The sequence below is a fragment of the Bombyx mandarina genome, chromosome 24 (assembly GCF_030267445.1).
Source record: "Bombyx mandarina strain Sakado chromosome 24, ASM3026744v2".
NCBI classification, from domain to species: Eukaryota; Metazoa; Arthropoda; class Insecta; order Lepidoptera; family Bombycidae; genus Bombyx; species Bombyx mandarina.
Window position 1 is genome coordinate 10,495,107 of NC_143230.1, and position 25,090 is coordinate 10,520,196.

The 25,090-nt window shown below is 38.8% G+C and overlaps 1 protein-coding gene and 1 long non-coding RNA gene across 2 annotated transcripts in view; both read left to right on the plus strand.

The window, feature by feature from the left end:
• GCS1 (mannosyl-oligosaccharide glucosidase) lies at positions 1 to 24,203 on the plus strand. The gene is made up of 16 exons (XM_028175077.2): positions 1 to 354; positions 4,053 to 4,204; positions 5,151 to 5,328; positions 5,794 to 5,953; positions 6,037 to 6,185; positions 7,483 to 7,670; positions 9,327 to 9,482; positions 10,573 to 10,721; positions 13,784 to 13,956; positions 15,295 to 15,425; positions 16,617 to 16,727; positions 17,790 to 17,878; positions 18,790 to 18,909; positions 20,559 to 20,676; positions 21,444 to 21,634; positions 22,806 to 24,203. The coding sequence occupies exons 1-16, from the start codon at positions 133 to 135 to the stop codon at positions 22,940 to 22,942; spliced, it is 2,424 nt and encodes an 807-aa protein (XP_028030878.2). The 5' UTR covers positions 1 to 132; the 3' UTR covers positions 22,943 to 24,203.
• The window catches only part of LOC149500065 (uncharacterized), a 159,098-nt gene that overhangs the window by 132,591 nt on the left and 1,417 nt on the right, over positions 1 to 25,090 (plus strand). The window lies entirely within an intron of this gene.

Consider the following 25,090-nt stretch of genomic DNA (forward strand, 5'->3'; position numbering starts at 1 on the left):
GGCACAAATTTTGTGCATTCCACATAGCCGGGTGGAGTTTGTAATCAATGTAGATTTTAATTGAAATTAAAAAAGACGTGTCAATTAATTTATCTAAGTTTTTTTATTTAGTCAATATACTTTATATTTACGATGGTCAGACACAGAAAAGGCGGTAAAGAGCCGCATAAAAGTTCTAATAATGAAACCAGTAGTAGTTCTGGTTCCAGTGATATTTCGGTAGAAAAAAAACCATTTAAAATACTGTCTCTGTGGAAAACTTTGGTTGGTTTTATATGTTTAGTAGTGGCCATATACGGCGGTGTGGTGGGCTACTTAGAGACGAGAGTAAACACGCCGTTTGACGACGTTAAGGTAAGACAAAATCATTATTATTTTTTATTTATTTTTTACATTTGATTTCATATAATGACGCTAGAACAGTACATCTGAAGTACTAGAGTTTAATTTTAATAGTCCAGGCCACCATTCGCACATTTTCTTATACTTGACGTAAGATGTTGAATCACTGATCACACCAGTTTGGGGTGCTGAGAAAAAACAATATTATTCTTACTGTGGAATTTTCCAGGTTCCTGTTACCACTTAATACCAAGTATGAGGTGAAGTTGTCTATTCATTAAGACAAAAAAAATAAATAAAAGAATTGCCAATATTTCTAATAATACAAGTGAATTAATTGAGCTTAAAAAAAAAAACCATTTCTTAAATATATTTTTTTATTGCTTAGGTGCATGGACGAGCTCACGGCCCACCTGGTCTTAAGTGTTTACCAGAGTCCACAGACATCTACAATGTAAATGCAGCCATCCACCTTGAGACATGAGTTCCAAGGTCTCCAGTTCAGTACAACGGCTGTCCCACTCTTCAAACCAAAACCTATTACTGTTTCACAGCAGAAATAGGCAGGGTGGTAGTACCTACCCAGCAGACTCACAAGACATCCTACCAGCAGTAATTACGCAAATTATAATTTTTATTACATGTTGTTATTCCTTCACAGTGCAAGTCAATTGTGAACATTTGTTAAGTATGTATTTCATTACAAAAATTTGGTACCCGCCTGCAGGATTAAAACACTGTTGCATCACTAGATACAAGTGCACCGGACGTCTTATCCTTTAGGCCACGAAGACTTCAACAATATATTTTGACAATCAGGAAAGGTGTAGTTAATTACATGACATATTTAGAAACTTTAACAGGTCACCAATAAATAGTTTCTATACTTATACGGTTTCTTAAATTAAACTCTTATCTAAATAGAGTTTATATTATTGTCACATTTCGTTACATAAAAGCCTTCTACATGTATATTTTATTCTCTCCTAATTTTGCCATGATCATCTTTCATTCTTGCTTTTTTTTTGACTTCTTCCAAATATGTAGGTCTAAGTCTTTTTACTAAGATTGAAAATGGCCTAGTCACTACAAGATCTTAAAGAGACAATCAAGTAATAAGGTGAAAACTGTTTTACAGTTTAATCACGTGGTTTGATGTATTAATTACGCTTAGATAGCTGAGTGGGTGAGCTTCAGCCCTTCCTTTATTAAATGGTAACGAGAGGCCACAGAGGGTAAATGTAAAGGCATATAGCCCACAAAGACAGAATCAAAAGCCAACAAATTTTTTTGACAATGTACAAAATAAGAAAAAAATATTCAGAAAGAAAAAAAGAGTGCTGTATAAAAAAGAAAATGTGTTTTAATTATATATTTATCATCACAAGTACGGATTTAGATATACAAATATGCTAGTAAACAATGACTATTGAAGTGAAACTTCTTTAGGTGCATTGAGAGTAAAATTTATTTCGCCACAGATTTGTTACGGCTCGAGGGCTCGAGAGAAAAGATACAATTTAGAAAGAGCAAGACAGAACTATTTTCTATAGTGTCTCGCGAACCACTCGACTGTGGAGAGAGGGAGAGGACAAAGCGAGCTAGGTTGTTTCTCTTATACACAGCATTCCCTATTGCAAGAGAAATTTGATGTAAGGATGAAAAATAAAGAAAACCACATTACTGCACACCGCAAAAGAAGTTTCACATCTTTCACATGCACCAAGACGTACGCCCAATTTTTTTTTTATTGTTCAGTATTCTATCATGAATCCTTCTACTTTTCCACCTATATACTGAATCTTGCCACAGTGATAGAGAGTGATGTCTGATGTCAGTCTGTATTAATTTAATAAAAAATCTTCATTTACTAAATTCTAATCCCTTCATTTATGGTTCATGCCATAAAAATACTCAATACTTCTGGCATATCAAACCTGATTTGATAAAATTCTTTATGCATTATCAGTAGAACAGTTAATCAATGTCAAATAACATTTTATCAGCCTATAAAAGAGACCTGCGATGGTGATACAAATGTTGCTACACTATAATTACACAATATTGACACGCTGTAATGGATAAGTCGTACTATTATAACTAACTTATCTTTTTCTATCTTGTCTGTGTGGTGATAAGTAGTCAAAATTGTTTCTAGTACTTTCATCAAAATATGAATAACCTCGGGGTTTTTTTTTTTTTATTGCCTTATAGGCAGACGAGGATACGGCCCACCTGATGGTGAGTGGTTACCGTCGCTCATGGACGTCAACAATGCCAGGGGCAGAGCCAAGCCGCTGCCTAAACCCTGTACTTCACCCTAAAAATGATCAGGGAATTAGTGTCATCAGACGCAATAAAAATTGTTTGCAGTGAAGGAAGATTATTTCTAGTTTAGAAAAATTAAAATCTGAGAAGAAGAACATATAGGCAAAGGCTTGGTTGTGCCCATGGTACTGCTGACGCCCAGTAGTGATGGTAACCACTGACCACCAGGTGGACCGCTGCTAATATAAAAAACAAATCCCTGGCAAACAAAAACATTAAATGCAAAAACTAATTTATAAACATTGTATTTCAATATTCAAATATCAAGGAATAATATTTTAGTGTTCAGTAACTATAAAAACTGGAACTATTTGCTACAATGGAAACAAGAAAATGTTAATAATATAATTGAGATTAAATGGAATTTAAATTAACATAGGGCAGTGGTGGGCAACCTTGTCGACCAAAAGAACCAAATATTAATCAATATTTGATTCTTTTGGTTGACAAGGTTGCACAAAAATTTGAAATTTATTAAAATAGCTATGTTTCTTACATGTATTTTTATAGCGTTGTGTTTCAAAAATGTTTACTTGTCTTTTACAAGGCAAGATAATAAGTAATATTCTGTGTTTGAACAAAACATTTAGCGGAAGATTCGGAGCCGAGGAGTCAAAGAGTCGCAGGTTGCCGACTACTGACATTGGCCATGGTGACATGAAGCTAAAGAATTCATTGTGAACTACTGAACTAAAGGATAAGATGTCTGGTGTATCTTATACCTTTAAACGAGCAATTCTTGTATATATATAATCTGAATCTCGGAAACGGCTCCAACGATTTTCATAAAATTTAGTATACAGGGGATTTCGGGGGCGATAAATCGATCTAGCTACGATTTATTTTCAGAAAATGTTGTTTTATTCGTGTTTTCAATAATCAACTCTTCCCGACATCTATTGGCGAATAATAATACTATTTTTACTGCTTTCAAGACACAACAAGATGGCATTATAAAAAAAAAATGAGCAATGCTCGGTCATCATCTAGTTTGTAATTAGTGATGCAACTGTGCTGGTGTTCTTATCCAACTAATCCCTATTTTTGTAATGAAATATGTACCTAACACACATTCACGAATTTCTTTTATGACGTATAAACATCATGTAATAATAATAAAACCCGCTGAAAATATAGTTTGTGTACTAATGGTAAGGTTGTGAGCTCATAGGATTAAGTACTGCCACCCAAAAGTAATGCATTGCAATTTAAAGGGTGAAAAGCTGTTGTACTGTAAAAGCTGAGATATTAGACTCATCTCTCAAAGTGACTGCCGGCGTTAAGGCTGTTGATGTCTATGGGCTGCACTTAACCACCCAACACGTGAGCTCGTTTATCTGTCTAAGTCTAGAACCAAAAATATTAAAGATTACATTTTTCAGGTTGTACAAAAATCTGGTCTTGAGGTCCCTGATCGATATTGGGGCACGTATAGACCTGGTGTATACTTAGGTATGAAAAGTCGGGAGCCATGGTCCCCAGTTTTTGGTCTAATGTGGTATGAGCTTGCTGCTGCTGCTCAAAAAGGAATCAGGTTAGTGGCTGTTGCTAGTGGGGTTATTTATACGGCTTGGCTGGATGTGGTTAGTGCAGGACTGGTCATTATGGCAAACTATGCTGGAGACCTGTATCAGTCAGTGGACTGTACACTGATGATGATGAAGAAGTTGAATACATCAATGCAAAAGTACCAGGATGTCATAAGCAATAAAAAGTTGAAATGAAATGATGATTGAATCGTTTCTTTAATTTTTTAAAAGTACTATATATTAATATGTGAAACAAAAACTTTGTATCCCTTTTTACGAAAATTGCGAGAACGGAGGAGTATGAAATTTTCCACACTTATAGAGAATATAGGAGATGTATGGAAATGGTAGTGGAAGGTAGAGGGGGAAGAGGTCGACCGAAGAAGACATGGATGGAGTGTGTGAATGACGATATGAGAGAGAGAGGAGTGAGTGTTGAGATGACGGCTGATAGAAGAGAATGGAAGAGAAAAATTAGCTGTGCCGACCCCACCTAGTGGGATAAGGTGGAGAAAAAGAAGATAGAGAATATAGAGAAGAAGTGCACAATGCTAATATTTTTTTAAAATAATGCATAAAAGATACATTAAATCAATAAATAAAACATTACACACACTACATACCATGTATTTGATGCACACACGCATGCATACTATTTATTGTCAAACTTTTGTTCTTGACGTCTGTGGTCAAATTGAGAATAGATTAAATATTGTTTGTCTTTATTAAAAAAAAAATAGTATAGCCTTGTCGAAATTTGTGATTATAGAAGCATAAATTATAATCATAATAGTGTACAAACTTACAATTCCTATTAATTATAGTCGAATTTAGACTACTGCGGGACCACTAAGTAAGCAATAAAAAGTTGAAATGAAATGATGATTGAATAGTTTCTTTAATTTTTAAAAAGTACTAGGGCAACATAAAAACGAGAAAGTCTTTTTCCAGACACTGGTGCGATCAGGGTGACAACTTACCTACGTATGGGTGGCTCCGACATGATGGTGTGACTTTCGGAGAACAGCTGATATCGGATCCCCCTCATCAGATTGTTACCAGTTTCGTGAAGACACCAGGAGGAGCTCACGGAGGTCACTGGACTGCCAGGATAAATGTTACTGCTACGGTATGAACTTAAGTTTACATCAGCATTCCGTTCTTTGACTTAAATAAAGACTTTTTCTTTGTAATTGGGTTATATTTATAGAGATTTTTTTAATTTTTTTTTATTGCTTAGATGGGTGGACGAGCTCACAGTCCTCCTGGTGTTAAGTGGTTACTGGAGCCCATAGACATCTACAACGTAAATGGGCAGGGTGGTGGTACCTACCCGTGCGGACTCACAAGAGGTCGTACCACCAATGTGCAGTATACATTTGTATTTTAAGTATGTACTCATTAATCTTAAATTACCTTTTTTGCAAATACATTTTCGGAAAATTTGTTTTTCTTGGTATTTATTTCAGACCAAAGGTACTAGGACCTCATAAATACAAGGAAGTTGCTAAATGCCCACATGTAAGCTTCACACTGCAGAATTTCTTCTACACAATTCTTGGCTACCGAATATAACTCGATTGTTATTTTCCAGGCAAGATCGCCTGGGCCCTTCGCGCTGGTATGGTACGGCGCTTTAGACGAATCCCTTGGACCTGCCGCCCCACATTCGAGGCTGTGGATTGAAGGGGGGGACATACTCGGCCACACGTCGAATTTAAGGAATTTTCGCCTCAATCTCGTACCGCATAAAGGTGAATTTCGTAAAATTATATTTAAGCAAGTTGGCTATGAAACCGGTGTGTTAAAAGTTCACGTTGTCTTTTGAATGTGTCAGGTAAAATTCTTCACAAGTCATTTTCGGAGGCGCACGCCGAAGGCCTCCATTTGCTCAAGGAGAAGTTCTATGGCTTATTGAGGGGAGACAAGCATTCTAAAATCGGTAACATAGCCGTTTTGTCCGAAGACGACGACGTCATCGTCAAGGTGGGTCGGGTTCAACTCTTTGTGTTTATTATACCCTGGTATATTGGACAAGGAAATGGGAGGATTGGTTGGTCTTCTTCTTGTGGATTCTGGCGTGGTTTTCTTCTCACGTCTTCTGTCCGGTGCGGCATGACCTCGTGTCGTGGTGTCTAGGAAGCGTCCTGAGACGTACCAGCGGCCGCCCGCTGACGTCAACTCTCCCCGGGCCATATGTCCGGTAGGACATGATGACGTGCCATACGTACGGACTTTTCTGTTTCTTTAACTTCATCTGTTTTTGGTTCTACTATTTGGATTTTACTGTCATAAGCATTTTACACTAAAATTTACTTGTTCAATTGCCGAAAAAAGTTAAAAATATCAAATTTTATTCTTTTATTCTATTCATAAGAATGTGATTTTAAAATGAAGTGTTTCACTTCTTGTGTTATAATACAATACAAATTTAATGTGGCTTTAGTTTTTAAGTATTATATCAAATAAAAAAATAAAAACATGTTTGCAATCCACACGTGGTAGAAGTGAACCTTCAAAAATTTAAATACAATTATCCTAAAAGTATATTTTGTAAATAATCGTAAATCATCTTTTATAGTATGAGGTAGCGAGCGCCCTATAAATTAACGTATCTAACTTCACGTATTATCCTAAATAAAAATTCACTACAAGAGGTTTCATACACACGTTAGTATTAAAAAACGGTGCGTGTACTTATGTACGTGCGTAAGAAGCTATACTTTATTTTTATTAAATTTATTTTTTTATTTTTATTTATTTAAATTTTAATCAATTTGAAAAAAAATCGATTAAACAACATCCTCAAACACGCATATTGGACATCCCTTTTCTTGACATCGTATAAATTCGGTAATTCTCGGTACGGTTCGGAAAGTTCACCTGCGGCTATATTCAGACTCGCCAAGTTACATCGATCGTATTGTAATGAGCGATTTAGTGGGCAACTTCATTCTGTTAATTTTGTGTCACGGTGCGCGCGCATCTTAAAATTTCACTCTCATCAATTTTTCATAACGCGCCTAAAGAAGTATAACTTCAAAAATCTCATAGATGGCGCTGTATTAAAAAAAACAGTACACTGAGAACGTCTAATGTGTTCTATCTCATTCTCTCGCCGGCTGAATCCTCTACATTTATGTGTTTGTGTCTCTATGGACTTATTTTTTGTTTCATCAAGTTTGAAATCACAACGATTCTAAAGAAGTTTCACTTCAATAGTCAACTTTGTCTGTGTTCTGTGTAAGTACAATAACCGTAGATATAATTATTTTGTTTTCAGAATAAGGACGCAAATTTCGTCCTAATACAATTGATAGTTGAGGCGCCGTTCGTTCTAGACGTAATTTATACCACAGAGGAGCTACCGACTCCGCCACTTAAAGGAGACGAGTTCACCAAGAGTCTAGAAGAGAAGAAGAAGTCATTCGACAATGAGTTCGAGAAGAAGTTTAAATTGCAAGAAAAGGGGTGAGCATCAACGATCTAATCAAAAATCAAAATCAATCAACCCCAACAGCATCCTGAAGGCATTAGCAGACCGTTATGACTGTCGGTACTTAAACCATTGTACCATAGTTCACTTGCGGACTAAACAATAATAATAATAACGATATCAGGCTTATTCGCAAGAATAGTCCTGATATCGTGCTGATGGACCGGACGGAGTCTCGGGTATTTCTGGTGGATATCACCATTCCCTATGACGAGAACCTCGTGCGCGCCGAAAGCAGATAAAAAGACCAAATATTTGGACCTGGCGCACGAGGTGACCGACATGTGGAGGGTGGTATCTACAGAAATAATCCCGGTAGTTGTATCGGTGAATGGTTTTTTGGAAGGCTTAACGACAAAGGGAAGATCTTCCACCGAGCGGGTGATATTGCTCGGTAGACCGACGGTCCTAATGTTGTTGTTCGGAACTTGTATATATGCGCTTTATCTTGAAAATGTCGTAAGCGAGATTCAGGCATCTGTCAATTATCTTGCGTTGTCATAGGCTACCCGCCACATCACTCCCCTCCGAGACTGAAGGTCGTGTCATATTTACTTATCGTTGTCCATGCTGAGATAAGCTTGCAAGTGCCAGTGCTGCTCGAAGTTTGCGGTGAGTCGAAACTGAGCTTGAATGCTGCGTGATTGTCGCCAGTGCTGCTCGAAGTCTGCGGTGAGTCGAGACTGAGCTTGAATGCTGCGCGATGAGGCAGTGTAGGTGCGTGCCGTAGGGCCAGGAAGCGCGGTGAGTCGGCTGCGATGGTCCTGTTGAGGCTGCGATGCTGGCTTGCTGTGGGACGACTGTCGATGACTTGTTATTATCTGCGAGAATGCGGGATTGTGGTCGCAGGTCTCGTCGCAGGTCACCAGTTTGGGAATATACGACGAAAGGAAGATTTCCACCGAGCGGGTGATATTGCTCGGTAGACCGACGGTCCTAATGTTGTTGTTCGGAACTTGTATATATGCGCTTTATCTTGAAAATGTCGTAAGCGAGATTCAGGCATCTGTCAATTATCTTGCGTTGTCATAGGCTACCCGCCACAGTTTGGTCCCTAAAAACCTCTCAAAACATCTCGAGAGGCTTCGTCTCAATAAAAAGTCGGTGGTGACCCAAATGCAAAAAGCAGTCTTGCTGGACAATGCCCGTATAGTTCGCCGGTTTCTCACCCAATAGTCCCTAACGCTCCGGCCGATTGTTGCCCACCTCGCCGGAGTGTGTCCTGCCGTCTTCTCAGGCGAGGCAGTGTTTAATACACATAATAATAATGGTTGGTTCGAAATGAGTATCAGTTGAATGGAATATTTTAAATCTGATAATTATTTTTAATAAATGTACCCTTTTTTATTTGATTGGTCCTGTTAATTTTAAGTATGTTTCAATGATACTATGTACACATAGGGACTTGTTGTTGTTGTTTGAAATAAAATAAATCATTAATTCATCATTCATTCGTCATTCATTCATTCATGATTCATTCATCATTCATTCATTATTCATTCATCATTGATTCATCATTCATTCATCATCCATTCATCATTCTTCATCATTCATTCATTAGCTGAAATATCTGTGTTTATTAGTGAATTCCTGTCTATTGCCGTATCATGTCCAATTCAATTTCATTACAGGTATCGAAAAGAAGATGTTGATGTGGCGAAAGCGGCGCTCTCAAATATGCTCGGCGGGATCGGGTACTTCTATGGCGCCGGCCGAGTTCAGTCCCAGTACACGAAGGAGTCTGTGCCGTACTGGCGGGCGCCCCTGTACACGGCCGTTCCGAGCAGGTGAGCTCTCAGCGTTCATGGCAGCCTGGTACTTTGCGATGAATACAGCGACTGACAGGCAAATATAGGTGTTGAGTACTACTTCCTTATGTGGCGCCGGCCGAGTGCAGTCGTAGTAGACGAAGGAGTCCGTGCCGTACTGGCGTGCGCCCCTGTATACAGCCGTCCCGAGCAGGTGAGCTCTCTACGTTTTTGACAGCCTGGTACGTCATGCGATGAATACAGCGACCGATAGGCAAATATAGGTGTTGGGTACTATTATACGGCACCGGCCGAGAGCAGTCCCAGAACACGATGGAGTCGGTGCCGTGCTGGCCGGCGCCCCTGTACACGGCCGTCCTGAGCAGGTGAGCTTTCCGCGTTCATGGCAGCCTGGTACTTATGCGATGAATACAGCGACCGACAGGCAAAATATAGGTGTCTTACTAACTTCCTTATATCGCGCCGACCGGAGTGTAGTCGTAGTAGACGAAGGAGTCGGTGTCTTACTGGCGCGCGCCCCTGTACACGGCCGTCCCAAGCAGGTGAGCTCTCTACGTTTATGACAGCCTGGTACTTTTGCGATTCATGACTGGCCGCTTTTAAATTCATATAATATACAAATATCCATTATATATATATTATTATGTTTGTACTATGACTCAGGCATACAAGTGATGTCCACGGACAACTACGCCACAACCTCGAGACTTCACGTTGGAAGTTTTCGTTTCATTTCGGTAGGCTGTCCGTACGTTTCAAACGGGGACTACATAATTATTGTTTGAATCGTAAAAGCACTCATATTAATGTAGTCCATGGACTAGTGACTATACCGCAACCTCAACACGTGAATTGGAATGACATATATATATATACATACATATAAAAGTTGTATGTTCATCTAAAAATATTTTATTTAGTCAGTCAGCTTTCTGAATCGTCTTGTGGCTTTTATGTTTCCATAATATAAAGTTGCATTTCGTGGGGGGCTAAGCCGCAGGGTAACAAGCTTTTAATAAACAAAATAGGTTTTAGGTTCCTATTTTTATAACCATTTTCTTCACGGGAATGTGTTAAAAGTAAAATAAATATTTATTTCCTTGATCAGATCATTCTTCCCTCGAGGATTCCTCTGGGACGAGGGCTTCCACGGACTTCTGATCGGAAGGTGGTCTCCGGATATTGAGCTCGATATAGCCGCTCATTGGCTGGACCTCATCAACGTGGAAGGTTGGATAGCGAGGGAACAGATTTTAGGTAAAATATATCTCTATATATTAATACGTGAAGCAAAAACTTTGTACCCCTTTTTACGGAAATGGCGCGGATAGTGAAGTATATAATTTCTCACACTTATAGAAAATATAGAAAAGGAGTGCAGAATGCATTTTTTTTTAAATTATGCCATAATAATATGTACATTAAATCATTAATTAAAACATTACACACCCTACCATATATTTGACACACCATGTCGTTTATACTCTTTTGTTTATTGTTAAGTCTGTGGTAAAATTGAGAATAGATTAATATTGTTTGTCTTTATTAATGTTTGTCTATAGTATAGTCTTGGCGAAATCTGTGATGAAAGAAGTCTTTGACAATAGAATCATAACAGTGTACAAACTTATAATTTCAATTCATTATAGTCTAATTTCAACTACCGGGACCACTAGTTTTTATAATTGCACACACGAAGTGAGGTCCTTGGTCCGACGAAAGGGCGGTGAGCTTAATGTCAGGGATGTCGCTATAGGGGGGTAGAGCTGGCCAAAACGCCTCATCTCTAGTCCCAACGCGATTTCTTAAAAGTACTTAAAATCCATAAAATTTGGACCGAAACAAATTGTTAAGATTAAAAAGAAGAAAGAAATACACTTTAGAATGAAAATTAATGCACACTACATAGGCGGCACTGAAAATTTCGGGAATTAACGAAGTGACACAACATTACTATTTAAAAATGTATTTATTGCTTTTCGAAGTATTCTCCGCGAAATTTGACAAATTTTTCCATACGATGGAACCAATCATTGAAGCAACCATTCCATTCGGAAGTTGGGGTCTCCAAAATGGCCGTTTTGTAGGCGTCCACAGCTTCTTCAGGTGATGAAAATCTCTGTCCACGCAATTTATTCTTTATTTTAGGGAAAGTATAGAAATCATTAGGGCTTAGGTCGGGGCTGTACGGCGGATGGTCTAATAATTCTATGTTTTCTTGCTCTAAAAACTCTTTTGTTCTGTGCGCGGTGTGAGAACTCGCATTGTCCTGATGGAGGATGATGCGGCGGTTGCAGTTCTCTTTACGGAGTTCAGAAACGACCTGTGGCAAACAAATGCTAGCATACCATTCTGCATTAACCGTTCTTTGTCCCTCAAGAGGAATAGTCGTAACATGGCCGGTTTTGGAGACAAACGTGGCCACCATTTTTTTTGCAACACTCCGTGAACGAACAATTTTTGTTGGCTTTAACTCATTTTCGAACACCCAAACTCGTGACTGGTTTTTTGTTTCGGGTTCGTACGCGTATATCCAGGATTCGTCACCTGATACAATGTTGTATACAGCATTTGAGGATCCTGCGTGGAATCTTTCGAGAGTTCTGACGCACCAAGTAACGCGAGCCGCTTTTTGCTCTTCACAGAGCGAATGCGGTATCCATCGGGAAAACAACTTTTTTACACCTAATTGTTCATGCAAGATTATTTGTATTTGACTCATGCCAATGTCTAAAGTTGCCTGAATTTCGCGGTATGTCACATGTCGATCTTCCTCAATCAGCTTACGCACAGCATCAACGTTTTCTTGGGTGACTGCAGTTTTTGGACGACCTTGACGGGGATCATCACCGAGCTTGACACGTCCACGTTGAAACTCAGCAAACCAGCGATAAATTGTGGTTTTGGATGGGGCTTCATCACCAAATGCAGAAATCATCCGGTCAACACACTGTTTTTGTGTTAAACCACTTCGAAAGTCATAAGAAATCATCGCTCTTGAATTTTCTCGAGTCAATTCCATTTTCTCAACGACTAAACAAGTTTGACAAAACCTCGTGACAAGACCGAGAATCTTTTTTTAAATAAATAAATGGTATTCGATTTTTAAAACTAAGGAGTTTTCAATTAAAAAGATTTTAATATGACAGGAACAGTGGAAATATTCCATTCCCGATACTTTTAGTGCAGCCCTCGTCTATACTAATATTATAAAGAGGAAAGATTTGTTTGTTTCGAATAGGCTCCGAAACTACTGGACCGATTTGAAAAATTCTTTTTCCATTAGAAGCCAACATTGTCCCTGATGAACATAGGCTACTTTTTTTTTTTTTTTTTTTTTTTTTTTTTTTTTTTTTTTTTTTTTTTTTTTTTTTTTTTTTTTTTTTTTTTTTTTTGTTTCATGTGTGTTTTAATGTTTCCGAAGCGAGGGCGGGTCGCTACTATATTATAAACACAGATGTGGATTTAGTTTTCAGTCATTTGTTAATATTAAATTATATCAATGTTGTTTGTCAATTGGCTAAGTGTCTTTACGGATAATTACCGTCCACTCTTGAGATACGATTCCAATTGTTTGTGACGTAATATTTCCAAAAATAATAGTTTAAAAAAACTAACAAAATACGCTTTTATAGAAAAACCAACTAAAAAATAGAAAATAAATTTTAATAAATTTGAATTAAAAATAGTGTAAGAAAAAATAATTTTATTGTAAAAAAAGCGTGGGTTGCTTTTCAGGATATTATCAAAATAACCTTTCTATTCATATCTGGTCATAAAATATTTATAACTACTGGTACCATGTAACCCACGCTTTTTTTTCAATAAAATCATGTTTCTTACACTATTTTTAATTCAAATTAATAGTTTAAAAAAATATAATAGTTTTTTTAAACTATTATTTATTTTTCATTTTTTAGTTGAATTTAAATTTTTTTAATTTTTTTTTTTCTTTTTTTTTTAATATTTAATTGTCATCGGTCCTTAATAAGTATACCAAATTTCGAGTTAATTCGACGTTTTGAAGGGGGTCAAAATCATATTTAAAAACATTCCGTTACAAACATACATATGTCTGAACCTAATAAAAGCGTATTAATTAATACACACTATATTATTAACACAGATGTGGATTTAGTTTTCAGTCATTTGTTAATGTTAAATTATATCAATGTTGTTTGTTAATTGGCGCCCCACCCGATGATTGACCACGGGTCTTTACGGGCAATTACCGTCCACGTAATATTTCCAAAAAACGCTTGTGTTTACGTTCGCAAAATAAGCTCTTAGATGAAACGCCAAAACGATATCCTTTCCAGGCGTCGAGGCCCTGGCTAGAGTTCCCAAGGAGTTCGTAGTGCAGAACAACGCGGCGGCAAATCCTCCTATACTGTTAATAACACTGGCAAGGCTGGTGCAGCTGCGCCCTGAGCTGTTCAAACCCCAGGGTCGGCTCAGGGGTACGCTCGACCGGATGTTCAGTAGACTGCAGGTAGGCTGGGGAGGGATGTAGTGCAATGGCAACCCCTGGTTGTTTTTTTTTTTTTTAACGCATTTTATCACTAAGGATCACTAAGACCTTCAAGTCATGTCTTATTTTAATTAATATTCTTATTTTATGATAAATGATAATATGGAGTGAAATAAAATGAAGATGATTAATTTCAGACATCAATCAACTGGAATGAAATGAGATGATATGGGATGAAATATAATCTTAGTAAAATGGTGGTAATTTACTGAGATTTTTTCAGTGGACTTTTTGGAGGATCCCGAGAAGTTACGTCCAGCGACTTTGTTTCATTTTCCCACATTTGTGTACTTTCACAGATATTAAACAGTTGATAATCCACCGTTATTACACATTTAAACCTGAAGAAACACTAAATGAACAAAATAAAACTGATCACACAGCTTCACTCGTCGCGTTCCCGCCAAAAAGTCCCCTGGGTAGTTAGGGAGGGGGTGTGTTACGAGCAGATTGAAGTCGTCGTGGCCTAAAGGATAAGACGTCCGGTGCATTCGTATGTAGCGATGCACCGGCGTTCGAATCCCGCAGGCGGGTACAATTTTTTCTAATTAAATACGTACTAACTAATGTTCACGATTGACTTCCACGGTGAAGGAATAACGTCGTGTAATAAAAATCAAAGCACCCGCAAAATTATAATTTGCGTAATTACTGGTGGTAGGACGTCTTGTGAGTCTCTTGTGAGACCGCCACCCTGCCTATTTCTGCCGTAATGCGTTTCGGTTTGAAGGGTAGGGCAGCCGTTGTAACTAACTATACTTGAGACCTTAGAACTTATATATCAATGTGGGTGGCGCATTTACGTCCTAGATGTCTATGGGCTCCAGTATCCACTCAACACCAGGTGGGCTGTGAGCTCGTCCACCTATCTAAGCAATAAAAAAAAAGATAAATCTAATGAAAAATTAATGCGACCCCCAATACCCTACCAACGCCCTCCCTGGGGGTCGCGACTGTAATGGATGATTTGTAACTAAATCGATTTTTATAATCATCAGGGGTCAGAAATTCTGTTTATACATTGTTGATAACGGCCGTCCGGTGTGGTGGTAAGTGACATGGTCACTAAACAAGGGGGTCGCGGGTTCGAATCCCGCCAAGGGAGGATATTTGTATGATAAATATAAATGTCTTTTCCAGGGTTATGGATGTATACTAAATATATGTATTTTATGTGAATAATAAAAATCTTACTGGTACCTGTAACACAAGTTCTTTACGAACTTAGCACGGGACCAGTTAACGTGGCGTGATTGTTAGTAAATATTTATTTATTATTTGTTGATACTGCGACCCTAGGCCTGGTACCAGTGGTTCCAGACAACCCAAAAGGGCGAGGAGGCCACGTCGTACCGCTGGAGGGGTCGGGAGGACGACGGCCTCCAGCTCAACCCGAAAACCTTAACGTCCGGCCTCGACGATTATCCGAGGTACTTCTATCGATTCATGTCGCCCTGGTACTTGTGTTTGCTAACTCCTGCTGAAAGTGTCACCATCTTGCCGTTATACGGTTGAGACATCGACCTCACGTCTCAAGGTGGGTGGCGATAGGCCCATGGACCGAATTCTGGAATTATTATGTAACTAAATGAAGTTGATTTATTTGAAACTAGCTGCCCACTCCGGCTCCGCTCGGGTCTTTAACAAAAATTTCAACGACGTTGTTTTATTTTTTTAAATAAAAGAACACTTATCGCGGCTTAACTGTAATAGTTAGATATATGCTGTCGCGATACTTTTTGTTAATAATAATGTGTTCTACAAAGTCGTAGTACATTATTTTATTCTATCATCAATAGTTTTCGCAGCGCAAACGATGTAAAGAATATTTTAGGTAATTTTTTTTACACCTTGGGTTACATTATTGGAGTTTTAGGAAGGATCCCTAATTTTTTTCAAAAAAGATTATGCCTATGTCACTCGGAAATAGTGTAGCTTCCGAACGGTGAAAGAATTTTTCAAATCGGTCCAGTAGTTTCGGAGCCTAATCAATACAAACAAACAAACAAATCTTTCCTCTTTATAATATTAGTATAGACTATTCAATTAGAACGAAATGTGGTTCAATGAAAGAATGTAACGTGGTGGATGGAATTAACTGAAAGGTCAATGACAGTGGTGGATTAAATAAACTGAGCCCGCCCGGGTACTTACCACAACCCCACCCATTTCTGTCGCGAGGTAGTGACGCGATCTGGTTCAAAGGGTGGGGTAGCCATTGTACTGTAGAAATGAGACCTTGGACATAACCCTTGCATTAGACGCCTTCAGCTCTAACACTAGGAGCAGGCTTACAGACCCCGGTAATCGTGCAACCTAACCCATAGAAACAGCCCACTGAATGTCTCGCTGGATCTTCTCAGCTGGTGGCGATTCCGATCCGGTAGTAGATTCATTCGCGTAGCTCTTGAGTTGTTAGGTCTCCTTCGGAGGCGCTCGGGCAGTTATTAGCAAATCCCACCCCTCCTAGCTGTCCTGATGACACTGAAAAGGCCTCTAGTAATCCATCCACCATTAAAAAAACCTCGAACTCGTGTCTCCGGGCCCGGTAACCATTTAACACCAGGTGGGCCGAGAGCTCGTCCACCCATCTAAGTAAATAAAAGTGAAAATCTTGATAGGGCCTCGCATCCGTCAGACATCGAGCGACACGTGGATCTCCGGTGTTGGATGTACGCGGCCGCCGACGCAATGGTAACAATAGCGGACGTCTTACAGCGTGACATCAGCAAGTAAGTACTATATTTAATTTAATTAAAAAAATGCATCGGCAAAGGGAAAGGGACCGGCCTCTCTGGAACTTTGACACATCGTCGATTGTGCTGGTTAGCATAACCTATAGGACTGCCGACATATAATATTGTTACGCGCTGGGTTGGATAAATAAAATTCGACCGGAGTACAATTTAAAAACTGTATTCAACATTTAGAACACTTAAAACACTTTAAAATTCTCAATTCGCTTCTTCCGCTTCGCTTCAGGTGATCCGTTCGCTGTTTCGCTTCGAGTAGTTTCGATTACTGACTAACTGCGTGCTATCCCTGCAACGCTTTTATAGCCGATACCACATCCCTAGAATTATCGAGAATATTCCATACATCTCTAGTACTGTGTTTCCGCTATCCGACAATAGATGGCGTTGTACTTCTCAAGCGTTCTAGGTGCTACTAGATCCTTTGATATTCGTTCGATTATTCGGCGATAGATGGCGTTACTCTTACCGGCGTAACAATATGTTAGTCGCCCGTGGCCACGACAATTGTGAAGTATTCTCGAGATGTTGGCAATACCGTAACTATAGTAATGAATGCGAGGGACTTTTTGGCGGGAACGCGAGGGGTGAAGTTGTGTGATTTGTTTTTTATTTTGTCTATTTAGTGTTTCTTCAGGTTTAAATGTGTAATAACGGTGGTTTATTAACTGTTTAATATCTATGAAAGTGCACAAATATGGGAAAATGAAACGAAGTTGCTGGACGGGAACTTCTCGGGATTCTCCAAAAAGTCCACTGAAAAAATCTCAGTAAATGACCACCATTTTACTGAGATTATATTTCATCCCATATCTCATCTCATTTTATTTAATTTCATCCCAGTTGATCTCAAATTAATCATCTTCATTTTATTTCACTGCATAATATCATTTTTCATAAAAATATGAATATAAATTAAAATAAGATATGACTTAAAGGTCTTAGTTACCAGGTCATAAAACCCGCTAAAATTTTTTATAAACGCGAGTTCAAACTGTAAAAGTTGTTCAAAGAATAACCGCAATGTAACGTAAACTCCAGGTTCGAAACGACAAGGGATCAGTTGGGCGACGAAGATCTGCTCAACGAACTCCACTGGTCGACTCGCTCGCAAACCTACGCTGACTACGGTACGTTTATGTTCTCCTGGTACATTGGACTCACAACTCTGCTGGTTTTCGGGACAGACAAACATTCTCATGTGATTATAAGCCGTCATCTATGCTAATTGTTTTATAATAATATGTCTCTTGGCACGAACCGGCACACCTGGCACACCTAGCAGTAAGTGTTAATCGAATTAATAGTTACAACGACCTAACTCGGAATAGCGATTTTTGCGTAGCGATTTATTGCTTATATGGGTGGACGAGCTCACAGCCCACCTGGTGTTAAGTGGTTACTGGAGCCCATATACATCTACAACGTAAATGCGCCACCCACCTTGAGATATAAGTTCTAAGGTCTCAGTATAGTTACAACGGCGGCCCCGCCCTTCAAACCGAAACGCATTACTGCTTCACGGCAGAAATAGGCAGGGTGGTGGTACCTACCCGCGTGGACTCACAAGAGGTCCTACCACCAGTAAAATCACGGTAATCACTTACCACCAGGTGGGCAGTACGCTCGTTGGTCAAAAAGCAATAAATAAAAACAAATTTTGTGATGTTCTGCAGGAAATGACCAATTCTGATAGGCTCTGATTTATTTGGTCAGTTGAATGCCGTTCTAAGTATATAACTATTGCATTCTGGTATATAAACCAATAATAATAAAAAGTAAACTAGAAAAAAAAATCTTGATTGAAGACATGAGTGGATTAAGTATCATTTTTAAGATTGTTGAATTTTACATTGAATGAAGTGTTATAAACCATATTAGACCTTAAAACTGCGGGCTTAAAGGCTATTTTTAGAAATTGCATGTGACGAAGTTATGTAAGAAAAAAACAAATTGTATCATATCCCCTTCATCTTGCTTGATTACTTTCTTGACTTCGCCGCAGTACCCACTTAACATCACGTGCGCTGTTTTCCAAAAGGTCTACACACGGACGGAGTGCGCCTCGTCAGACAGCAATCCAAGAAGCCGAACGAGAACGGTAAAATGGTCCGAGTCGTGACCACCGCGCCGCAACCGATGCTCGTCACGTCCGCTTTCGGTAAACTTGTTTGCCTTTATGTGAGCCTGGTACTTTTAAGTCGAATTTTCTAGGAAACTTTTGACATTCAATCGTTAGGAAAGCTACAGAAGAAGGAGCTTTATTAAGAAATGACAGGACGGTAAACGGTGACCATCATAATTGTGGTAGAAATTACAAGTCTTAGACATCATTTTTTTTACCGACTTCAAAAATGGATGAGGGTCTCAATTACGTACATTGGACGTATGTATGTATTTGTGAAGTTGACTCGGTGATGCATTAGTTAGCGGACCTGACTGTTATATTGAGGGTCGTGGGTTCGATTCCCTCATCGGGGAAACATTCGTTCTAGTTTGTCTGCTCTTCGTCTGAGTGTTTAATATCTATCTAATAATATATACAAATTAGGTGTCATGTTGTTTGTCCACGATGGACACCTAAACTATTGAACCGATTTCAACTTTTTTTAAATATGTGCTTTGTTCCAACTTAGGCCATAGGATGCTTTTTATTTCGATTAATGGTCGCAATATTTATTAATTAACAATAAAATGATTTCTTATGTTGATTATTGTTATTAATTGTAAGTTTCATAAGTCTAAAACAGATGGCGCCTTAAATCAGTTTTTACAGACAATTGTAATACTCTCTGGCTTTAATATCTCATAGATGGCGCTGTGTTAAAAATACCAACTTTTCACATATCTACAATTTAATGGCATAAACACCACGTGTTGTTGAGGCTAAAGTATAAGTGAAATTTATTTCGTAGTAAACGCAATACAGTGAAATCCAATTGTTCTTACTTTGTTAATTTTGTATATTAGCATAGCCGGCCACGTGTTATTTAGAAACAAAAACCTTAGCCACAGCAACGTGTGGCCGAGCCTGCCTGTATATGTATATATTTAAACGTACATGAGTATGTATGTCAGTTTCTGGTACTTGTAACACAGGGAATCCTAATTTAGGAACGGCTGATCGTGCGTGTTTTGTTTCCAGTTATTTGCATGAATCAATGAATAAATTGTAATGTTCTCATTTTATACAAAAATTTCTGAAGTTGGTTTTAATTGTGCATATCTGTGTTGTGTGACGTGTTCGATATGTTTATCTCTTTCCAACACTACATTCATGTAAAAACATTGTGTGCCATGTACGCACTTAGAAGCTAGACTTCTATAGCGTTTATAATAGTAATGACAACTAAAAATTAACAAAAAAGAAGAAATTGAAATAAAATTTACTCATTAACAATACTTAGTCTAAAACAATGTTTTTTTTATTTATTACATAGTAGGTTAGGGATTGGTTAATGTTAAGGGTTCGTCGTGCAATTTAACCCAGAGACACAACCCGCTTAGTTTCTCGCCGGATCTCCTCAGGGAAAAGCGATTCCGAGCCGGTGGTAGATTAAGCGAAGCACTGCGTCTTGCCAGGGATAGTGTTACCTAATTTTCTCACACCGAGTCCCGTAAGCTCGTCCTCAAGTCAGGGTGAAGCTTGCATAACCCCACGAGGATACCAGTAGGATGTGTAGATTTTGGAAAGAATCCAGGAAGCCACATCTTTAACTTGCCCCCCACTGGTCCCCCACTTGTGTCCCATATCCACAACTCCGCGAGCAAGTTTACGGTACGTCAATGAACATGGAAACGTATTTGCAGGATACATATCCTTGTTCCCGATGCTGCTGAAGGTCCTTAAATCTGACAGCGACAAACTGGAGAGAATACTGGATTCTCTCGATAAGCCCGACTTATTGTGGTCTCCGTATGGACTCAGGTAAGTGCGCTCTGTACAGAGTTTTTCTGAAGTGAAACTTCTTTAAGTGCGTTGAGAGTAAAATTTCACTCGCGTCAGATTCGTTACGGCTAGAGAGAAATGATACAATTTAGGACGAGCGAGAGTGAGAGAATAGACAGAGCGTCTCGCGAACCACTCGACCGTGGAGAGAGGGAGAAAACAAACTGAGCTAGGTCGTTTCTCTTATACACAGCATTCCCAATTACAAGACAAATTTGATTTAAGGATGAAAAATGAAGAAAACCACAATACTACACACCGCAAAAGAAGTTTCACTTCTTTCACGTGCACCAAGTTGCACGCGCAGCATTTTTTACATCAAAGAAGACGACGTTAAGTGGACTGGGTAACATAAATGCAGCGGTATCTGGTCCATCCTGGAAATTGGAACGCATAACAGCTTAGTGTTGGTACCGTATGTAATTACTGGTGGTAGGACCTCTTGTGAGTTCCCGCGGGTAGGTACCACCACCCTGCTTATTTCTGCCGTAAAGCAGGTAATGCTTTTCGGTTTGAATGGCGGGGCATCCGTTGTAACTATACTGAGACCTTAGAACTTATATCTCGAGGTGGGTGGCGCATTTACGTTGTAGATGTCTATGGGCTCCGGTAACCACTTAACACCAGGCGGGCCGTGAGCTCGTCCACATACCTATGCAATAAAAAATATAAAAAGATATAAGACTTGCCTCAAAAGTCCCCAGCCGATTAAAATAGTTTTAAAAATATATTTACATATCTGTCAGATCGCTGTCAAAATCATCGCCATTATACATGAAGAGGAACACGGAACACGATCCGCCATATTGGCGCGGGCAAATATGGATGAACATTAATTATTTAGCGCTTTCGAGCTTGAAGTACTACGCGACCGTGCCCGGCCCGTACAAGGCGAGAGCGGGACAGCTGCACGATCGTCTGAGAGAGAACGTCGTCCGTAAGTTAAACTTCCTACAGAGCTATGATGCCCTGGTACTTTTTTCAAATTATTTTCATCGATTTTGCAGTTTTACAGTCTAACGAGCAGCCCGCTTGATCTGAAGAGTGATTGTTGATAATGTTCTCAGGGTGTGATTCACACAGTTGACTGCTTAGCATCTGTGAGCACTCGTGAACATTATTCCACAATGACATTACACTACTCCTATTAGTTTTTTGCAGCGTTTTTCAAAACTACTGCCTACGTATTGCGCTAACGGGTCATCCGATAGTAAGATGCCAGAGTATTTCTTTTATTAACCAAAACTGGCAAACGAATCGGTCAGCTTAAATGCCACGTAAAGCAAAGGGAATATCAAAATTCAGCCGCAAGTATGGGACTATTTCGCGTCTATATTTGTTGAGAATGGAACGATTTTATTTAACAGCAAGCTTACAGCACCACCTGATGTAAGCGGGCACCATCTCCATCCCCTACTCCTCTACATAAATTCTTAAGACACCCTAAGAGAAGATCTTCCACCAAGCTGGTGATTACTCGTAAGACTAACGTCCTGAATTAAACGGTAGGCAGTAGGGTGGTTCTGCACTTGGCATTGCTGATGTCCATGGGTGACGGTAACCACTTACCATCAGGTGGGCCATATGAACATCTGCTTAAAAGGGATCAACCCGTGCAATTATAATTAGACAATAATAATTTAATATTAAAACGATCATAAAATAAGACCACGCTACATTTATAAACATTAACAAAAGCAAAACATTAACTGTCCCCTTCACACTCATAAGCTAGATGGCGCGAGAGAAAGATGGGCAGACTTTTCATGATGCGCATGCAGTGCGACGTCAGGCCGCGCGCTTATTCACAAACACTACACAAGCGCAACGTGTGAATATGTTGAACGCGAGCTACATGATAGGCGGAGTGGGGGTGTTATGTTAGGTTCTATTTTCGTTACGGAATTTCTTGATTCGGTCGCCGATAAAAGCTATGAAATAGCTTAAATTTTTTTTTGTTTGAAACTTGTCATATTCAAGATTACCTCTATAATCTCTATAGCGCGATGCTATTGTAGAACATTAAATTTTATGCATTAAAAATTACTTCCTCGAGACTCATGACTTCCTAGTACTAAGTGCACCAGAAAAAACATATTTTCTTCCAGGCAACATCATATCCGAGTACAGGAGGACGGGCTACTTGTGGGAGCAGTACTCTGGCGAAGACGGCAAGGGTTCTGGATGTAGACCGTTCAGCGGCTGGACTGGACTCTTGGTTCTCATCATGGCTGAACAGTATTAGGGGGCAGCGCTTCGGAGGCTCAATGGTGTTTGACTCTTGCAACTCTTTGAATGTTGGAGAGGCAACTTCTACTAATTCTAAAAATCGTATTTTTAAGGGACTTTATGACCTGGTAACTAAGACCTTTAAGTCAGGTCTTATTTTAATTCATCATGTTATTTTAATGAAAAATGGAGTGAAATGAGATGAAATGAGATGAGATGATATAGGATGAAATATAATCCCAGTAAAATGGTAATCATTTATTGAAAGTTTTTTAGTGGACTTTTTGGAGGATCCCGAGAAGTTACGTCCAGCGGCTTTGTTTCATTTTCCAACATTTGTGCACTTTCACAGTTATTAAACAGTTAATAAACCACCGTTATTACACATTTAATCCTGAAGAAACACTAAATAAACAAAATCAAACAAATCACAACGTCACTCCTCGCGTTCCCGCCAAAAAGTTCCTCTAGATACGAGAGTTTTGGATATACTAGCTGTTACCCGCGCCTTCACTCGCTACAATAATCAAATATTATATACCCAAAATCAAGATTTGGAACATGCAAATAAAATACACATCCGAAATTGAACACTAATAACCGCGTAATAGAGTTCAATATATGTATTATTCGTAATGAATATGTATGGTGAATCGGAAAAATATATATAGATATATTCTTGAAGTGAAACTTCTTTAGACGTTGACAGTAAAATTTAATTCGCGACAGATTCGTTACGGCCAGAGAGAAAAAATACAATTTAGGACGAGCGAGAGTGAGAGAATAGATAGAGCGTCTCGCGAACCACTCGACCGTGGAGAGAGGGAGAGGACAAACTGAGCTAGGTCGTTTCTCTTATACACAGCATTCTCTATTACAAGAGAAATTTGATTTAATGATGAAAAATGAAGAAAACCACAACACTACACACGCCGCAAAAGAAGTTTCACTTCTTTCACGTGCACCAAATTGTACGCTTACCATATTTTTGTGTGCTGTATATTTTGCCAACAATAACATTCCTTTGCATTGTTCGGATAAGCATCTGTCCACGGACCTCAAGACGGCAACGATGTTACCTAACTTAATATAATAATAATATGTACCGTTAATTCATGATAATTATTAATGAATTATAATATCAATTAATGTTAAATTTTAGTGCAGGGTTTTAGTAATATGTAAGTTGCGGGCTCAGTGTTGATGCCGTACAAAAGGACATTCTGTTTGTATATTAAAATTAGATTGACGTAGAAAATAAACTTTTAGCGGTAAAATTATCCTTTTTTGGGTGGTGGGGCGTGTTGTGAGCTAGTTTGTACTGTCATTCCCCTATTTCTGCCGTTAAGCATTCGTGAGTTTGTTTGAACTAGTGGTCCCGCAGTAGTCGAAATTCGACTTTAAGCCTTCGTCAAACAGAACGCGTAATTAGCGCGCGTCAGACTGACGCCGCGCTATGACGCCGAGATGTGTTGTACTACTATGATAACAAACCGTCAAACAGAGCCCCAGCGCTATAAGTACGCAACGCTCTGTCGCGGCGTTAGGACGTTTTGACGTCAGGCGTTGTAATTTTTTACAAATTTTATTTTAGCGTCGGAGTGAATGTGTATTAAAATACTAGATAATGCCCGAAAAAATGATATAAATAGTCAGAAAATACCCATGCTTATACAATGCCACATCTGAATCACTCGATTTCTTAATACTTTTAAATTTTCACACTGCTATCGAAAGGCACTATGATTTGGCGAATGCGTTGCGTCAAAGAGCGTTGGACTCATCCAGTCATATTGAAGAGCGCGACGTTAAGTACGCGGCGCTAAGTACGCGTTCTGTTTGACGAAGGCTTTAATCAATTGAAATTTTATGTTTAAACATTAGTATGATTCTATTGTCAAATACTATTATACTTATGTAATATAATCATATCGCCAAAACTACATTATTAAATACATAAATAATAATAAAGACAAACAATATTCATCTATTCTCAATTCGACCACAGACTTTAAACACTAAAAGAAGTTTGACAATTGACAATATGTGTTGTGTCAAATACATGGTAGTGTGTGTAATGTTTTCTTTATAGATTTAATGTATCACGTCTGGAATACAATGACCACTTACCATCCGGTAAGTTAGCTTATCCAAGCACCTAAAG